This window comes from Capricornis sumatraensis, chromosome 10, assembly GCF_032405125.1.
Source record: "Capricornis sumatraensis isolate serow.1 chromosome 10, serow.2, whole genome shotgun sequence".
NCBI lineage: Eukaryota > Metazoa > Chordata > Mammalia > Artiodactyla > Bovidae > Capricornis > Capricornis sumatraensis.
The window spans coordinates 94,066,181-94,082,834 of record NC_091078.1 but is presented as its reverse complement, the minus strand read 5'-3'; the positions used below and the strand labels follow the sequence as shown (position 1 = coordinate 94,082,834).

At 58.6% G+C, this 16,654-nt stretch overlaps 1 protein-coding gene across 1 annotated transcript in view; it reads left to right on the top strand.

Annotated features, from left to right (window-relative positions):
• The window catches only part of DNAH1 (dynein axonemal heavy chain 1), a 78,838-nt gene that overhangs the window by 59,560 nt on the left and 2,624 nt on the right, over positions 1 to 16,654 (top strand). The window contains exons 48-72 of the mRNA XM_068981809.1: positions 47 to 243; positions 651 to 786; positions 1,716 to 1,924; positions 2,156 to 2,327; positions 3,098 to 3,289; positions 3,642 to 3,752; positions 4,788 to 4,973; positions 5,393 to 5,584; positions 8,557 to 8,724; positions 8,815 to 9,006; positions 9,200 to 9,331; positions 9,801 to 9,926; positions 10,534 to 10,653; positions 10,778 to 10,927; positions 11,038 to 11,198; positions 12,045 to 12,270; positions 12,396 to 12,591; positions 12,918 to 13,069; positions 13,706 to 13,902; positions 14,160 to 14,304; positions 14,559 to 14,717; positions 14,804 to 14,935; positions 15,243 to 15,413; positions 15,504 to 15,683; positions 16,122 to 16,298. Of these exons, the coding sequence (XP_068837910.1) occupies positions 47 to 243; positions 651 to 786; positions 1,716 to 1,924; positions 2,156 to 2,327; positions 3,098 to 3,289; positions 3,642 to 3,752; positions 4,788 to 4,973; positions 5,393 to 5,584; positions 8,557 to 8,724; positions 8,815 to 9,006; positions 9,200 to 9,331; positions 9,801 to 9,926; positions 10,534 to 10,653; positions 10,778 to 10,927; positions 11,038 to 11,198; positions 12,045 to 12,270; positions 12,396 to 12,591; positions 12,918 to 13,069; positions 13,706 to 13,902; positions 14,160 to 14,304; positions 14,559 to 14,717; positions 14,804 to 14,935; positions 15,243 to 15,413; positions 15,504 to 15,683; positions 16,122 to 16,298 (4,179 nt within the window). The remainder of the gene's footprint in view (positions 1 to 46; positions 244 to 650; positions 787 to 1,715; positions 1,925 to 2,155; positions 2,328 to 3,097; positions 3,290 to 3,641; positions 3,753 to 4,787; positions 4,974 to 5,392; positions 5,585 to 8,556; positions 8,725 to 8,814; positions 9,007 to 9,199; positions 9,332 to 9,800; positions 9,927 to 10,533; positions 10,654 to 10,777; positions 10,928 to 11,037; positions 11,199 to 12,044; positions 12,271 to 12,395; positions 12,592 to 12,917; positions 13,070 to 13,705; positions 13,903 to 14,159; positions 14,305 to 14,558; positions 14,718 to 14,803; positions 14,936 to 15,242; positions 15,414 to 15,503; positions 15,684 to 16,121; positions 16,299 to 16,654) is intronic.

Here is a 16,654-nt window from a genome sequence, read left to right as displayed (position 1 = left end):
AGAAGGAGGACCCAGCTGTTCCCATTCCCCACACCCCTGCCCCCAGATGATGCAGGTGATCGAGGAGTACATGGAAGACTACAACCAGACCAACACAGCCAAGCTGAGGCTGGTGCTCTTCATGGACGCCATGAGTCATGTCTGCCGCATCAGCCGCACCCTGCGCCAGGCGCTGGGCAACGCACTCCTCCTGGGCGTGGGTGGCAGCGGCCGGAGCTCCCTCACGAGACTGGCCTCGCACATGTGAGGGCCCCCAGGCATGGTGGGCGGTGGGTAGCTTGTGGCAGACTCATGTCCATCCCTGTTCTTCCTCATGTTCCGCACTGGGGCAGACCCACCTGGCCCATGGGCTTCTAGAAGGCCTGGGCTCCAAGGAGAGGCAGCAGCAGGGCCTTGTGATGCTGCGGGGAAGGCAGCGGGTAGCTTCAGGCATCTGGGAGGGGTTCCTGGAGGAGGTGGCCATGGGCCTTCTCTCTGAGTCAGAACTTGGCGGATGGAAGGAAGGGCATTCCAGGCAGAGGGAGCAGCCTCAGCAAAGGTCTGGAAGCCAGAGAGCAGGTTCAGGGCCGAGGAGTCAGCAAGTCTGCCTAGGATGAGAGCAGATGGCTTAGGTGAAGCTTTAAACTCTCTACCCAAACACTTGTCTCCAGGGCCGAGTACGAGTGCTTCCAGATTGAGCTGTCTAAGAACTACGGCATGACAGAGTGGCGTGATGACGTCAAGAAGGTCTTGCTCAAGGCTGGCTTGCACAACCTGCCCATCACCTTCCTGTTCTCAGATACCCAGGTGCCACCACATGGGCAGTGCGGGGGGTCTGGGATGAGCAGAATACAACCCACCCCAGCATGCCATCCAGAATGGTGGTCAGTCCTTTGAGTCCAGGTCCCTGTTACTGGGGGTGGATCTTGGGAGGAAGGCTGGAAGAGAGGCCGGGGGTCAAACCCAGCCAGTCAGAGTTGGGGGGGCGGGGGTGAGCATAAATAATGGCTATCCCCAGAGGTAAAGAAGGCCCCTGGCACCATGGCCGACCACAGGCAGAACCACACTCACTGGTCAATGGCTTCTGACCTCAAAGACCACAGGACTGGTGCCTACAGTGCCGGGCCCATGGCTTCCTTCCTGGGGCTACTCCATCTGGAGCTCCCTAGGTGTGAAGCCTCTTCCAGGGCTGAGAAGAGGAGACGTTGTGGGTCCAGGGCCTCGAGACAGACAGGGCAGCACTTCACCCTGACTGGCATTTGGGGTTGGGCCGAAACTGAAGCCCCAGAAGGCTCCCAGCCAGCCCTGCTCTTCTCTCTGGGGCTCCCCTTTCGTAGTCAGGCGAGAGAGGGTGCCTTCTGGCACTGGTCAGGCCCTGGCCATATGAGATAGGCAAGGACCTGTTTCTGCCTGTGGCTTGGTTTTCTCCGGTGGATTAACTGTGAGATGTGGAGAGGCCCGGCAAGAGAGGAGAAAGACGCTGCATGTCCCACCCAGGACCCAGGCCTTTCCATAGCCAAGCACCAATGTTCAGAGTCTCTGCTGCAGGGCGGGTCTGGGTGTGAGTCCTTGACCACGACTCGGGAGGTCACCTGTGTAACCCTGGGCTTCTCTGAGCCTAGTGGCACTGTCCCTGGAAGGGGTCTGCTGCTAAGATTCAGGGAGATCAGGGTCGTGGAGCCCAACACCCCAGGGCCACCATCAAGGTTCATTTCCTCCACCCCACTCTCCCCTAGATCAAGAATGAGTCCTTCCTGGAGGACATTAACAATGTCCTGAACTCGGGTGACATTCCCAACCTCTACAACATGGATGAGCAGGACCAGATCATCAACACCATGCGGCCGTACATCCAGGAGCAGGGCCTGCAGCCCACCAAGGCCAACCTCATGGCCGCCTACACTGGGCGCGTGCGCAGCAACATCCACATGGTGCTGTGCATGAGGTACCGGCAGCCGTCGCAGCCTCACGGGCCGGTGGCTGGGGCGGGGGAGCACCCGGGCCCACCACGCGGGGAAGTGGCCTGGGCCTGCCCGCCACGCCACTGGGCCCAGGCTGCTCTGTTCTTGTCTCCTGGCCGACACACCGCGGGGCTGTCAAACGACCCTGGGTCCTGGGTTCCTGGGGGGCGGGGGGTGTCATTGTCTCAGGGCCTCATTTGAGCCCCCACCCCCAGCCCCATTGGAGAGGTCTTCCGAGCTCGCCTGAGACAGTTCCCCTCCCTGGTCAACTGCTGCACCATCGACTGGTTTAATGAGTGGCCGGCAGAGGCCCTGGAATCTGTGGCCATCATGTTCCTGAGTGAGATCCCAGAGCTGGATGCCACCCCCAAAGTAATCGAAGGACTGGTAGGTATCTTGGTGAGGAGAAAGCCGGTGTGAGGAGAGACTCTGTAGATTTGGGCTTGGGGTCACCAAGGTCTGGGTGAGAGTCCCAGGTGAACCGCTTATGGGAAGTCTCTAGGCAGCCAGCTTGACCTGTTTAAGCCTCAGTTTCCTCATCTGTGTAATAGGAATATCACAAGGTGGTCACGGTGATGTAGGAAACTGGACACACAGTTTCACAGTCACCATTATCTTATTCCCAGAGGGTTCCATAGCAGCTTCTCTGAAGAGCCCCCTGGTACAACCCAGAGACCACAGATGGGTGGGAGGGCTAGATATGTCTAGCCCAACCTAAGAAAGTGACGGTCACCTGAGGGCCGAGAGCTCAGATGAGCCCATCGCTGTTCAGCCATGCTGAGGCCTTGGGCCCTCCCTTCCCCATCTACACCCTCCAAGAGGGGCCTCACCTTAGGGCTTTCTGAGCGAGGCAGGTCACAGGGGCTGTGACAAGGGCACAAGAGAGCCCTTGGGCCAAGAGCCAGGATACTTTTAGGCCCAAATTCAAAGTGAACCCTGCCCTTGGCAACTGTGTGAGCTTGAAAAAGCCTCTCGACTTCTCTGAGTCATGGGATTTTTGTCTACAGAGTGGGTGACCTTTAGCTGGAGATCACCTCCTGTGAGAGTGAGTGTGAGGGGCACCTGACTCCCTCCTCAAGCCCGGGCTCCAGTGGCTTCGAAGGCACCCTGGTGCCCCATCTCTACCAGGCTGGCATCCTCGATCTCTTTCCCCACAGATTCAAGTCTGTGTGTATATCCACCAGTCGGTGGCCAAGAAGTGTGTCGAGTATCTGGCCGAGCTGGCCCGCCACAACTATGTGACCCCCAAGAGCTACCTGGAGCTGCTCAATATCTTCTCCATCCTTGTCGGGCAGAAGAAACAGGAGCTGAAAACCGCTAAGAACCGCATGAAGAGTGGCCTCGACAAGGTGGGGCCAGGGGTGGGGGCCTCGTGGGCAACCGCTGGCTGCATGTGATTCTGCCCATTCTGCCTCGGCCCTGACTCCACATGACCCCTGTCAGCCGGCAGCCCACGGTGTTTAAATGGGTAGCCTCTTCCCTCACAGAAGGAGCCGGGCCAAGGGCAAGGCCAAAGCAGATCACCTCGAAGACTTAGTGGCCTGCTCCCTTCCCCTGAAGCAGCCAGCCACGGCCTCTCGCCTGTGAATGAATGAGGGCAGCCCTGCAGGACTCTCTCCCTTGTTCCCCCCTGGGCCTAGCTCTCTGGTCCCTACCACACCTGATTTCCTCTCCGTGCCCCACCCCGCGCCCCACCCTCAGCTGCTGCGCACCGCAGAGGACGTGGCCAAGATGCAGGAGGAGCTGGAGATTATGCGCCCCCTGCTGGAGGAGGCTGCCAGGGACACCACGCTCACCATGGAGCAGATCAAGGTCAGGGATGCTCCTGGGCTCCCTCCCTGATGGCTGAGCACGTCTGAGGAGGCTCGGCATCCCCACGCAGCCACGAGATCCCTAGCGGCCCGGGCTCTTGGTGCCCAGGTCCCTCATTCAGTCATGCGATCCCTCAACAAATGCTTGCTCAGAACCTACTCTATGCCGGGCACTGCCCTGGGCAGGATAGGGTGGTGAGCATGACAGACAAATCCAAACCCAATAGTCACAGCACAGGTTGTTATGAGCAGGAAGGACACCACAAGCAGGGGTCCAGAGTCTGCTTGAATCTCCCTCTGAGGCCCTCTGAGTCTACATGAGGGCCTGTGTTTAAAGGTTAGTCCTCCGATGGTAAAGAATCTGCCCGCCACGTGGGAGACCCTGGTTCTGAGGACCCTGGTTCCAAGGAAGATCCCTTGGAGAAGGGAATGGCAAGCCACTCCAGGATTCTTACCTGAAGAATTCCATGGACTCCCAGAGGACCCTGGGAGGCTATAGTCCATGGGGGTCGCTAAGAGTTGAACGCAACTGAGTAACTCACACACACACACACACACACACACACACACACACACACACACACACACCTCACAGTAGCCTCCACAGATTTTCATATTCATGATGGCAGCTTTCTGGAAGAAACAATCATGTCCGGCTCTGCAAAGGCAGTGGCACTGGAAATTTTTCCAGCAGATGGAAAGAAAATGGCTTGTGGGAGGGGAGCATCTTTCTCTGTTTTGTGTGGAGGTGCCCTGTGGGTTTAGGGGGTCCTGCCCCTGGGGCAGTTATGCTCAAGCATGTAAAGCCCAGAGCCCCATGCCAGGCCCACGATGAGCACTCAGGATCGGAAGGGGATGCCAGCACTCCCAGATCTCCACAGGCTGTCACAGCCAAGAGGGTCCTTGGAGAATGGGGCATCTCAACCCTCATTCCCTTCCATCTGGGGAGACTGAGACACTGAGAGGAGAAAGGGAGGAGGCCACACCGGTCCCTGACACTGGCCACCCGTGGGGCCTCGCTGCCTCTGGTCCCTAGGTGGACACAACCATTGCTGAGGAGACCCGGAATTCAGTGCAAGCAGAGGAGATCAAGGCCAATGAGAAGGCCAGGAAGGCACAAGCTATAGCTGATGATGCCCAGAAGGACCTGGATGAGGCTCTGCCAGCCCTGGACGCAGCCCTGGCCAGCTTGCGCAACCTCAACAAGAATGATGTGACTGAGGTGGGTGGCTTGGCCCCTTCTGGGCATCTTTCCTGATGCCTCCGTGGGTTCTGGCCCATAGGCTCTCCCTCTAACATCTCGTGAGCGTCATCTGTCAAGAGGAGAGGGCAGAACTAGAGCTTGAACCCAGCTGCCTGCCCTCACCTCCTTGTATCAGCCCCGAGGACCCAGGCAGGCGCCTGAGAAAGGCTCTGGGCCCTGAGAAATGACTGTATAAGGCCTTTTGGCCAGGCCTGGGTACATGGGGAAGCAGTAGTCACCACTGGCTAAGACAGACCTCTGGGGGTTGCCGGGCATACCAGTGGTCCGTAGCGGTAGGGACTCAGTTTGTGGGACCCACCCTGTCTGGAAGCTGTCCCTGCCTGGGGGTGCCCACTATAAGGGACATGCCCCTTCCTGACTCTTGGCCTGGCCCCCAGGTGCGTGCCATGCAGCGGCCACCGCCAGGCGTGAAGCTGGTCATTGAAGCTGTGTGCATCATGAAGGGCATCAAGCCCAAGAAGGTCCCAGGAGAGAAGCCTGGCTCCAAGGTGGATGACTACTGGGAGCCAGGCAAGGGGCTGCTGCAGGACCCCGGCCGCTTCCTGGAGAGCCTCTTCAAGTTTGACAAGGTGCGCATGCCAGGCACCCGGCCTGCTGGGCAGAGAGGCGGGGGGGAAGGAACTGTCCCCTCCCCCACAGAGCTGGGGCCTCCATCCCATCTCCCTCTGCCTGCAACACACATAGCCCTGTGGTCACAGAGCCGAGGGGACCAGACCCTGGCCCAGAGGAGCTCTCCAGCTAAGGACCCAGCAGCAGATCGATATTGATGAATCAGGACCTGGGAAGGCCCCAGTGCCCACGATACCTTAATCACCCACAGTTACTCCAAGGCTCTGCCACCCAGAGAGTCTCTCTCCTGTCCTTTTCTCCCTACAACCCCTGTGGCCCTGGCCAAGACCTTCCCTGGCTGCTCAACTATCGCCTCTCCCTCGGTCTCAGCACCTGAGATTTAACACCTGTCTGTCTGCATTTCTCTCTCTTCCTGTCTATCTGGGGCTCTCAGTGTCCATGGGCATGTGCTCTCACGGGGATGCTTGTGGTGAGGTCCACCTGGAGCCTACACCCCTCTTGGAGGTTTCTCTCCAGCCCACATGGGCCACCCACCACCACCATGTGTCAGTGCTGAAGCCCTGGGCACATCCCAAGGAGGGTAGAGACAATGGCCCATCTCAGTGACAGCTGGACTCCATATGGAACTCCCCATCCATCCAATTAAGCCAAATCAGGAGGCTCACGGCCAGCTCTCAGGCTCCCTTGGTCCCAAGCTCTGACCTCTAGGAGCTCATGAACAGTACAGATTCCTGGGTTCATCCTAAACTACAGACCTGGATTCTCCTAGCACAGGTCAAGAGCCCTGAAGGAGTGATGTGCTCTGGGAGTGGGGATTATTGCACTTGAACACGTGCCTGGTTGGACCTCAGAACCACTCACTCATCTCCACACGGGCCAGGAAGCAGCCCTTGTCTCTAAATGGGTTTTAAACAGGGCCTGTAAGGAAACATATAAGCATCTGAATGCAGAGTTCCAAAGAATAGCAAGAAGACATAAGAAAGCCTTCTTCAGCAATCAATGCAAAGAAATAGAGGAAAACAACAGAATGGGAAAGGCTAGAGATCTCTTCAAGAAAATTAGAGATACCAAGGGAACATTTCATGCACAGATGGGCTCGATAAAGGACAGAAATGGTCTGGACCCAACAGAAGCAGAAGATATTAAGAAGAGGTGGCAAGAATACACGGAATAACTGTACAAAAAAGATCTTCATGACCCAGATAATCATGATGATGTGATCACTAATCTAGAGCCAGACATCTTGGAATGTGAAGTCAAGTGGGCCTTAGAAAGCATCAATACAAACAAAGCTAGAGGAGATGATGGAGTTCCAGTTGAGCTGTTTCAAATCCTGAAAGATGATGCTGTGAAAGTGCTGCACTCAATATGCCAGCAAGTTTGGAAAACTCAGCAGTGGCCACAGGACTGGAAAAGGTCAGTTTTCATTCCAATTCCAAAGAAAGGCAATGCCAAAGAATGCTCAAACTACTGCACAATTGCACTCATCTCACATGCTAGTAAAGTAATGCTCAAAATTCTCCAAGCCAGACTTCCGCAATACGTGAACTGTGAACTTCCTGATGTTCAAGCTGGTTTTAGAAAAGACAGAGGAACCAGAGATCAAATTGCCAACATCTGCTGGATCATGGAAAAAGCAAGAGGGTTCCAGAAAAACATCTATTTCTGCTTTATTGACTATGCCAAAGCCTTTGACTGTGTGGATCACAAGAAACTGTGGAAAATTCTGAGAGAGATGGGAATACCAGACCACCTAACCTGCCTCTTGAGAAATCTGTATGCAGGTCAGGAAGCAACAGTTAGAACTGGGCATGGAACAACAGACTGGTTGCAAATAGGAAAAGGAGTACGTCAAGGCTGTATATTGTCACCCTGCTTATTTAACTTCTATGCAGAGTACATCATGAGAAACGCTGGATTGGAAGAAACACAAGCTGGAACCAAGACTACCGGGAGAAATATCAATCACCTCAGATATGCAGATGACGCCACCCTTATGGCAGAAAGTGAAGAGGAGCTAGAAAGCCTCTTGATGAAAGTGAAAGAGGAGAGTGAAAAAGTTGGCTTAAAGCTCAACATTCAGAAAACAAAGATCATGGCATCTGGTCCCATCACTTCATGGGAAATAGATGGGGAAACAGTGGAAACAGTGTCAGACTTTATTTTTTTGGGCACCAGAATCACTGCAGATGGTAACTGCAGCCATGAAATTAAAAGACGCTTACTCCTTGGAAGAAAAGTTATGACCAACCTAGACAGTATATTCAAAAGCAGAGACATTACTTTGCTGACTAAGGTCCGTCTAGTGAAGGCTATGGTTTCTCCTGTGGTCATGTATGGATGTGAGAGTTGGACTGTGAAGAAGGCTGAGCACCGAAGAACTGATGTGTTTGAACTGTGGTGTTGGAGAAGATTCTTGAGAGTCCCTTGGACTGCAAGGAGATCCAACCAGTCCGTTCTGAAGGAGATCAGCCCTGGGATTTCTTTGGAAGGAATGATGCTAAAGCTGAAACTCCAGTCCTTTGGCCACCTCATGCGAAGAGTTGACTCATTGGAAAAGATTCTGATGCTGGGAGGGATTGGGGGCAGGAGGAGAAGGGGACGACCGAGGATGAGATGGCAGGATGGCATCACTGACTCGATGGACGTGAGTCTGAGTGAACTCCGGGAGTTGGTGATGGATAGGGAGGCCTGGTGTGCTGCGATTCATGGGGTCGCAAAGAGTCGGACACGACTGAACGACTGAACTGAACTGAACTGTGTGTTATCAGATCTTGAGGAAGAAAAAATCTGATTGTATTCTTTGAAATCCTGAGACACAGAAGTTCCTCTTCTAGCCAGCCTTTCTGGGTCGTGTTTATTCCCTAGCCTGCCCGGGGCACAGAGGCAAGAGTAGGATGTCCCCCCACCCGCCAGAGTCCTCTCCGTCCTCCCTGGGAAGCGGCCCCAAGCCCGTGGTTTCCATCCCCAGGACAACATTGGGGAGGCAGTGATCAAAGCCATCCAGCCATACATCGACAATGAGGAGTTCCAGCCGGCCGCCATCGCCAAGGTGTCCAAGGCCTGCACCTCCATCTGCCAGTGGGTGCGCGCCATGCACAAGTACCACTTTGTGGCCAAGGCCGTGGAGCCCAAGCGGGTGAGCACTGGGTAGGCCTGGGGCTAGGGGCGGGGGCCTGGGCTCCCCCAGGGGCACCGGGAAAGCTGGCCCTGTTTCCTCTGCTTGCAGCAAGCCTTGCGGGAGGCCCAGGACGACCTGGAGGTGACACAGAGGATCCTAGAGGAGGCGAAGCGGCGCCTGCACGAGGTGGAGGACGGCATTGCCTCGATGCAGGCCAAGTACCGAGAGTGCACCGCCAAGAAGGAGGAGCTGGAGCTGAAGTGTGAGCAGTGTGAGCAGCGGCTGGGCCGTGCTGACAAGGTGCGCACCCCTCTGGGGAGGGCCCGCGGGCACGGCCTGCCCCCCGTGGGCTGGGGGGGCTGAGCAGTAGAGGGGGTGGTCCTGGGGTGCCTGTCCCTTCCCTCTCCCTGGCTACCTTGGTCAGGGGGACTGCACCAGGCAGGGACATCCAGGGCCAGCCTCCCAGAGCCCACCCCACGGGCTGTCCCTGCAGCTCATCAACGGGCTGTCAGACGAGCGGGTGCGCTGGCAGGAGACGGTGGAGAACCTGGAGCACATGCTTGACTGCATCTTTGGGGACGTGCTGGTGGCCGCCGGCTTTGTGGCCTACCTGGGCCCCTTCACGGTGAGGACCTCCCCAGCCCTGCCGTGAGGCCTCACTTCCATAAGCGGTAGCCTGAGGGTGGCTCTTCTCTCACACACTTTTTCAGCAAACATTTTTTTTTAGACGTCCTGTCTGAGCCAGGTGCTGTTCTGGGCATTGGGGAAATGGCAGCTCCCAAAACAGAAATCCTGCGTTGTGGGGCTGGCGTTTCTAGCCAGAAGGCTGAGCCCGTGCTCTGGGCTTGCTGTGCGCCTCTCCCTCAGTCCTCACAGCTGCCCCCACGGGTGGGCACTGTTGTCATTCCCCCCGGTTTCCCTGGGAAGGGGCTGAGAGGTGGGGAGGCCGAGGATGTTCCCCACGGTGGGGCTAGGGCTCAGGCCTCTGGCTCTGCGCGGACCCCTCTGCGCAGCTGCGAGTGCTGGGGGCAGGGGAAGTGGGAGGGCATCGCGGCTGTCTCGGTGGGGCAGCTCAGAGTCTGGTGTCTCTCCAGGGCCAGTACCGCATGGTGCTGTACGACAGCTGGGTCAAGCAGCTCGTGGCCCACCATGTCCCACACACCGCCGAGCCCACGCTGATTGGGACGCTGGGGAACCCCGTGAAGATCCGCTCCTGGCAGGTGCCCACCCTGGGGGGCTGGAGCAGCTGGGCTGGGTCTGCAGTGTGCTCTGGGCTGGGCCAGGAGGCCCCTGCCTGCCTCCCACCCTCTCTCCTGGGTCTGCTTAGAGATGCCTTCCCTGAAGCTGCCTGGGGCCGGTCAGAAGCTGGTGGGCAGGAGAGGAGAAAGCTGAGTGGCACAGATGGTGGCTGACTGCAGGCAGAGAGGTCAAAGGGTGCTTGTGAGAGTTGGGCGGGGTAAGAGAGCAATGTCCAGGGCGCGGGGTTAAGAGAGCGTTTCTGAGCTATAGACCGCGGAGGACAGGTAGAGTTGACCCAGGGAGAGAGAACCAAGAGGCAGTAGGCACAGGCCGAGCGTGGACACAGGCTGGGAGCGCCAATGGGCTCCAATGGCTTGTGAAGATGGTCTGACTCAGCTAGGACTCAACAGGCAAAGAAACGAGAGGCCCAGCAAAGGAGGGTGTCGGGAGTCAGCCCATAGCCGGGAGGCAGGTCCTGAGGGCTGAGACCTCGTGCGCTGCCCTCCGCCCTCAAGAGGATGCAGTAAGGGGAAGGGGACACAGCGTGCTTGTGTGAGCCTCCCCCAGACCCAGCCTGGTCCCCCACAGATCGCTGGCCTCCCCAACGACACCCTGTCAGTGGAGAATGGGGTCATCAACCAGTTCTCCCAGCGCTGGACCCACTTCATTGACCCTCAGGGCCAGGCCAACAAATGGATCAAGAACATGGTGAGCCTACCCCGCCACCACCCCATCCAGCAGGCCTTAGTAGCTGCATGGGCAGTAGCTGAGCCTCAGGCCAGCTCTCAGCCCACACGGACCCTTCCCCGCTCCCCCCACTCCGTGCCCCCAGGAGAAGGACAATGGGCTGGATGTGTTCAAGCTGAGCGACCGCGACTTCCTGCGCAGCATGGAGAATGCCATCCGCTTTGGCAAGCCCTGCCTCCTGGAGAATGTGGGCGAGGAGCTGGATCCCGCCCTGGAGCCTGTGCTGCTGAAGCAGGTGGGCCTGCGGGTGTGGGGGCGGCCCAGACACGGGCGAGGGCGGCCCCCTCCCCCTGCCTCACTGGCAGGGCCCCAGGCCACAGCGCTTACCTGTCCCACCCGCTGCAGACCTATAAGCAACAGGGGAACACGGTGCTGAAGCTGGGGGACACGGTGATCCCCTACCATGAGGACTTCAAGATGTACATTACCACCAAGCTGCCCAACCCCCACTACACACCCGAGATCTCCACCAAACTCACCCTCATCAACTTCACCCTGTCACCCAGGTAAGCCTCTGGCCCCCAGCCCCCCGAGCATCAGCTCTGCCTGGGCCTGCCTGGCTGCCCCTCTCCCACCCCTAGACTGAGACTCAGGGATTTTCCCCCTGGGAGACCCCACCAGCTTCCTTGCCAGCTGTCTGCATTTCAGGTCATTCCAGCCCTTCCACCAATGCCCTTTACTTCCACTGTTCCCACCTAAGAACCAATGCTTCCCCCATTCCCCCAGTTCATCCTGATCCCGGTCTGGAGCCCCTCTCCCAGCCTCCCTGGGCAGCGCTAGCCCACCTCATCCGGACGCCCTTTCCCCACAGCCCTTGCTGGGCCCTTGTGCGCTCACCCCAGCGCTGCCCTGGAGCCCCGAGGGGGCCATACTCTGACTCCCTGCACCCAAGCCCTGTTTCTTGCCCTTGCTGCCCTACGCCCAGGCGCTGCAGCTTTTGCCGGCCACCCACACAGAGTGCTAAGGCCTCCCTGACAGTGGCCACTGTGAACCTCTCCACGGATCAGGGGGTGAAAACTCCCTTAAGGCCTGGTCCTCCCTATCACCCATACCCTCCTCCTGCTGAGAGGGAGTTTCTCAGAGACCCCAGCAGCTCCCACATTCAACTGCCTGGCCCCTCCTGGGACTCCAGGCTCCCACCTGAGGTCTCACTGAGAACTGATCACTTTGGATCCAGGCTCTGCCTTAGCCCTGCAGCTGGAAGCTGAGGGTCAGACCTCCCAGGCTGACACCAGCAGAGATGCTGTGCTCTTTGGAGCCCCAGGAGCATAGGTAGGCAGGCGAGCAGGCTCGAGGCTGGCCGTCCAGGGCTCACCAGGTGCTACAGACATAATGTCTCCTGCCCCTGGCAGCGGCCTAGAGGACCAGCTGCTGGGCCAGGTCGTGGCTGAGGAGCGGCCCGACCTGGAGGAAGCCAAGAACCAGCTAATTGTCAGTAACGCCAAGATGCGCCAGGAGCTGAAGGACATTGAAGACCAGATCCTGTACCGCCTCAGCTCCTCCGAGGGCAACCCCGTGGATGACATGGAGCTCATCAAGGTGCTGGAGGCTTCCAAGATGAAGGCTGCCGAGATCCAGGTCCACAACTACCCACCCGCCCCTGCCCGCCTGCCCCAGGCCTGCCCACATCACCACCCTCTTCTGCCTGCTGCTCTTTGCCAGCCTACCTGGGCCTGACAAGCAGCCCCCTACTGCACCCCCAGGCCAAGGTCAGGATCGCAGAACAGACGGAGAAGGACATTGACCTCACGCGCATGGAGTACCTCCCTGTGGCCGTCCGCACCCAGATCCTCTTCTTCTGCGTGTCCGACCTGGCCAGCGTGGACCCCATGTACCAGTACTCCCTCGAGTGGCTTCTCAGCATCTTCCTCTCGGGCATCGCCAACTCAGAGAGGGCAGGTAGCCCTGGCACAGATGCACATGTTGACCCAAACCACCAGGCTTCACCCTGGCACAGAGATGACACCCCTGGATGCATTTCCATAGCAGGCACACACATGTAGACGCACACCCAGGTTCACTGGCACACACCCTCATCAGACTCCCCCTACATACGAACACATACCCCACTCCTAGCCTCCTCGGAGCAAATGCCCCAAGGGGGTGTGCCCAGACTGCTCCTTTGGCTGCTGGGGAGACTGGCGGGGCTGGGCTGTGCCCCAGGGATCTTTCTTCTCTGCCCCTCAACCCGGTCCCCACACTGCCATCACCCCTCTGCCCTGCAGACAACCTGAAGAAGCGCATTGCCAACATCAACCACTACCTGACCTACAACCTCTACAGCAATGTCTGCCGCAGCCTCTTCGAGAAGCACAAGCTGATGTTCGCCTTCCTGCTGTGTGCCCGCATCATGATGAACCAGGGCAAGATCAACCAGGTGCGTGGCAGAGAGGCAGCTGCGGCCCGGTCAAGGACAGATGGCCTGAGGGGTTGTCCCGTGGCCGAGCTGAGAGAACAGGATAGAAGGACAGGGCATATCAGGCAGGAGGGTACAGCAAGGGCAGGTGGGCAGAGGCCTCCGGAAACAGTTATTTGCATGAAACAGCCAGGAGGCCCCGGGTTAACTGTGACCCAACAGGTCCTGGAACTCTCCGCACCTTGAGAGTACTAGTGAGCAGAGACCGTCCTGAGCCTCCCAGCTCACGGTCTCATGAGTGCCAGGGACTTCGTGATGCGTTGGGAAGCATTGAGAGTGACCTCCTCCACTGCTTGAGCCCTCGCTGTGTGCCAGGTGCTGGGCTCACAACAACCCTCCGGCCTACCCCTGTGAAACCCCTGGGAAGCAGAGTTCTGATTCTTCCTACTTTCCAAGTGAGGAAACAGGCTCAGAGAGCTCAGATCTTTTGCCTCATGTCACACAGCCAGGGGAAAGGGAAAGAGGAAACACTAACCCAGACCTGTTGGATTACCACCCCGAGTTTTCTGGCTGAGGATGGCAGAGGAGGCTCTGCTGGGTGGGGCACCGGACCCATGGCTCAGGGCCCGGGCGCTCGCCGCCTCTGTCCCTTACCAGAATGAGTGGCGCTACCTCCTGTCCGGAGGCTCTGTCTCGGTCACGAGTGAGAACCCTGCCCCGGACTGGCTGACAGACCGGGCCTGGAGAGACATCCAGGCGCTCTCCAACCTGCCAGCCTTCTCCTCCTTTGCCCATGATTTCGTGAAGCACCTGCCGGAATTCCGGGCCATCTTTGACAGCCATGAGCCCCATCGGTGAGCCTGGGGCCTGGGGCACAGCAGGGCGGGTGCATCCAGGGAGTGAGACCCAGGTACAGGCTTGCCCTGGGCCTTCTCTGAGGGGCCGCCCAGGGCTGCCCCGCAGCTGTGACGACATCTCTCCCATGCCCCCGGTCACGCGCCCCTGGACACCACCTTCTCCCTGCTGTCCGGCCTCCCTGCCACAAGCAGAGAAGCTGTGGCCAGGCTCCTACCACAGGTCAGCTCTCAGGGGGACGTGGGCACTGTTGCAGGGAGCCCTTGCCTGGCATCTGGGACCAATACCTGGACCAGTTCCAGAAGCTGTTGGTTCTCCGCTGCCTACGTGGGGACAAGGTGACCAACGCCATGCAGGACTTCGTGGCCGCCAACCTGGAGCCGCGCTTCATTGAGCCCCAGGCAAGTGCTGTCAGCCAGCGCCTGGGCTAATCGCCCCCCTGGGACCAGGGTCCTGGCTGCACCTGCATGGACCCCTTGGCAGCCTTGGTCAGGCCAGGATCCTTAGCTACCACATGAGGCTCTGAGAGGTTCCAAGTCCCCTCAGGAAGCCCCTTGGGGACCACTCTGGGGGCCCCAGGAGCCCCCTCTCTCGCCCTGGTGGCCTGCTCCTGAGGAGAAGCTCTCGGCGACCCCAGCATCTCTCTGCCCTGCAGACAGCCAACCTGTCACTGGTGTTCAAAGACTCCAATTCCACCACCCCCCTCATCTTCGTGCTGTCACCGGGCACCGACCCTGCCGCTGACCTCTACAAATTTGCCGAAGAAATGAAGTTCTCCAAGAAGCTCTCTGCCATCTCCCTGGGCCAGGGCCAGGTCAGGGCAGGCGGGTGGTGGAGAAGGAGGGAGCCGGTGGGCTGGGCCAGCGGGTCCCGCATCACTCAGCGCTCCTGTCCCCACAGGGCCCTCGGGCGGAAGCCATGATGCGCAGCTCCATAGAGAGGGGCAAGTGGGTCTTCTTTCAGAACTGCCACCTGGCACCAAGCTGGATGCCGGTGCTGGAGCGCCTCATCGAGCATATCAACCCTGACAAGGTACACCAAGGGGGCACCACTACCTTCATCCTGGACGGGTGACGCTCAACAAGCTCACCCCACAGTGGGCACTCAGCAAGTGACACGTGTAACATGCATCAGCTGGATTATTCTTCCCAGCGGCTCAAGTTACTGCCACCAGTGACTTGCCCAAGGCCACCCAGCACAGAGGTGACCCTGGGACTTGCCGAAGCCCATGTTCCTAACCAGTGGTCCGTCCCAGGGGTAGACTCAGGCCGAGGGTGGCCCAGGATCCTGGGGTGGCCGCCGTATGGGTCTCAGAGCTCACGTGGAGCGTGGCCTCCAGGTGCACCGGGACTTCCGCCTGTGGCTCACCAGCCTGCCTAGCAACAAGTTCCCAGTGTCCATCCTACAGAACGGCTCCAAAATGACCATTGAGCCACCGCGTGGGGTCAAGGCCAACCTGCTCAAGTCTTACAGCAGCCTCAGCGATGAGTTCCTCAACTCCTGTCACAAGGTGAGACATGCTTGGCACAGGACCGCCCCCCACCACTCCCTTTTCAACCCCACCCTTCATGCCCCTCCTCCCCTCCCCCACCTCCGGCAGGCGATGGAGTTCAAGTGCCTGCTGCTGTCTCTGTGTCTCTTCCACGGGAATGCCCTGGAGCGGCGCAAGTTTGGGCCCCTGGGCTTCAACATCCCCTACGAGTTCACAGACGGGGACCTCCGCATCTGCATCAGCCAGCTCAAGATGTTCCTGGACGAGTATGACCACATCCCCTACAAGGTGGGCTGGGCTCCGGCTGGGGGCGGGGAGCTGGGCGCCTGGGGGCCTGACCCACCCAGCCCATTGTTGTTCAGTCGCTCAGTCGCCTCTGACTCTGTGACGCCATGGACCGCAGCATGCCAGGCCTCCCTGTCCTTCACCATCTCCCAGAGGTTGCTCAAACTCATGTCCATTGAGTCAGTGATGCCAACCAACCATCTTATCCTCTGTCATCCCCTTCTCCTCCTGCCCTCAATCCTTCCCAGCATCAGGGTCTTTTCTAATGAGTCAGCTCTTCTCATCAGGTGGCCGAAGTATTGGAGCTTCAGCTTCAGCATCAGTCCTTCCAGTGAATATTCAGGACTGATTTCCTTTAGGATGGACTGGTTGGATCTCCTTGCAGTCCAAGGGACTCTCAAGGGTCTTCTCCAACACCAAAGCTCAAAACCCACCCCACAGGTCCTCAAGTACACGGCAGGGGAGATCAACTACGGGGGCCGCGTCACTGACGACTGGGACCGCCGCTGTGTCATGAACATCCTAGAGGACTTCTACAGCCCTGCTGTGCTCTTCCCGGATCATAGCTACAGCGCCTCAGGCGTTTACCACCAGATCCAGCCCACCTACGACCTCAACGTGAGCACAAAGCAGGGCTGTGCTCGAGGCGGCCTGCTGGGTGGGGGTCCTGGGGTGCCGTGGACATCTGGGTGCTGGGAGACGTGGCCCCTACCAGCCAGCCACTCTTTTTCATGGATTGATCCATCCCACAAGGATAGCCCTGGAGCTCGGGTTCTGTGGGGAGAGGCCCAGTCCTGCCTCTCAGCCCCTGCCTGCGAGTAATTACTCTTCGAGGCAGGAGGGTGGCTCCTCTGAGGCTGCCAGGCGAGGCAGTGAAGGTCACCAGCTCAGACCACACAGTCAGGGAAGGCTCCTGAGGACATGATGCTTCAGCTAAGATATGTGCGGGGGCAGCCAGGGTCTAGGTAGAGAAC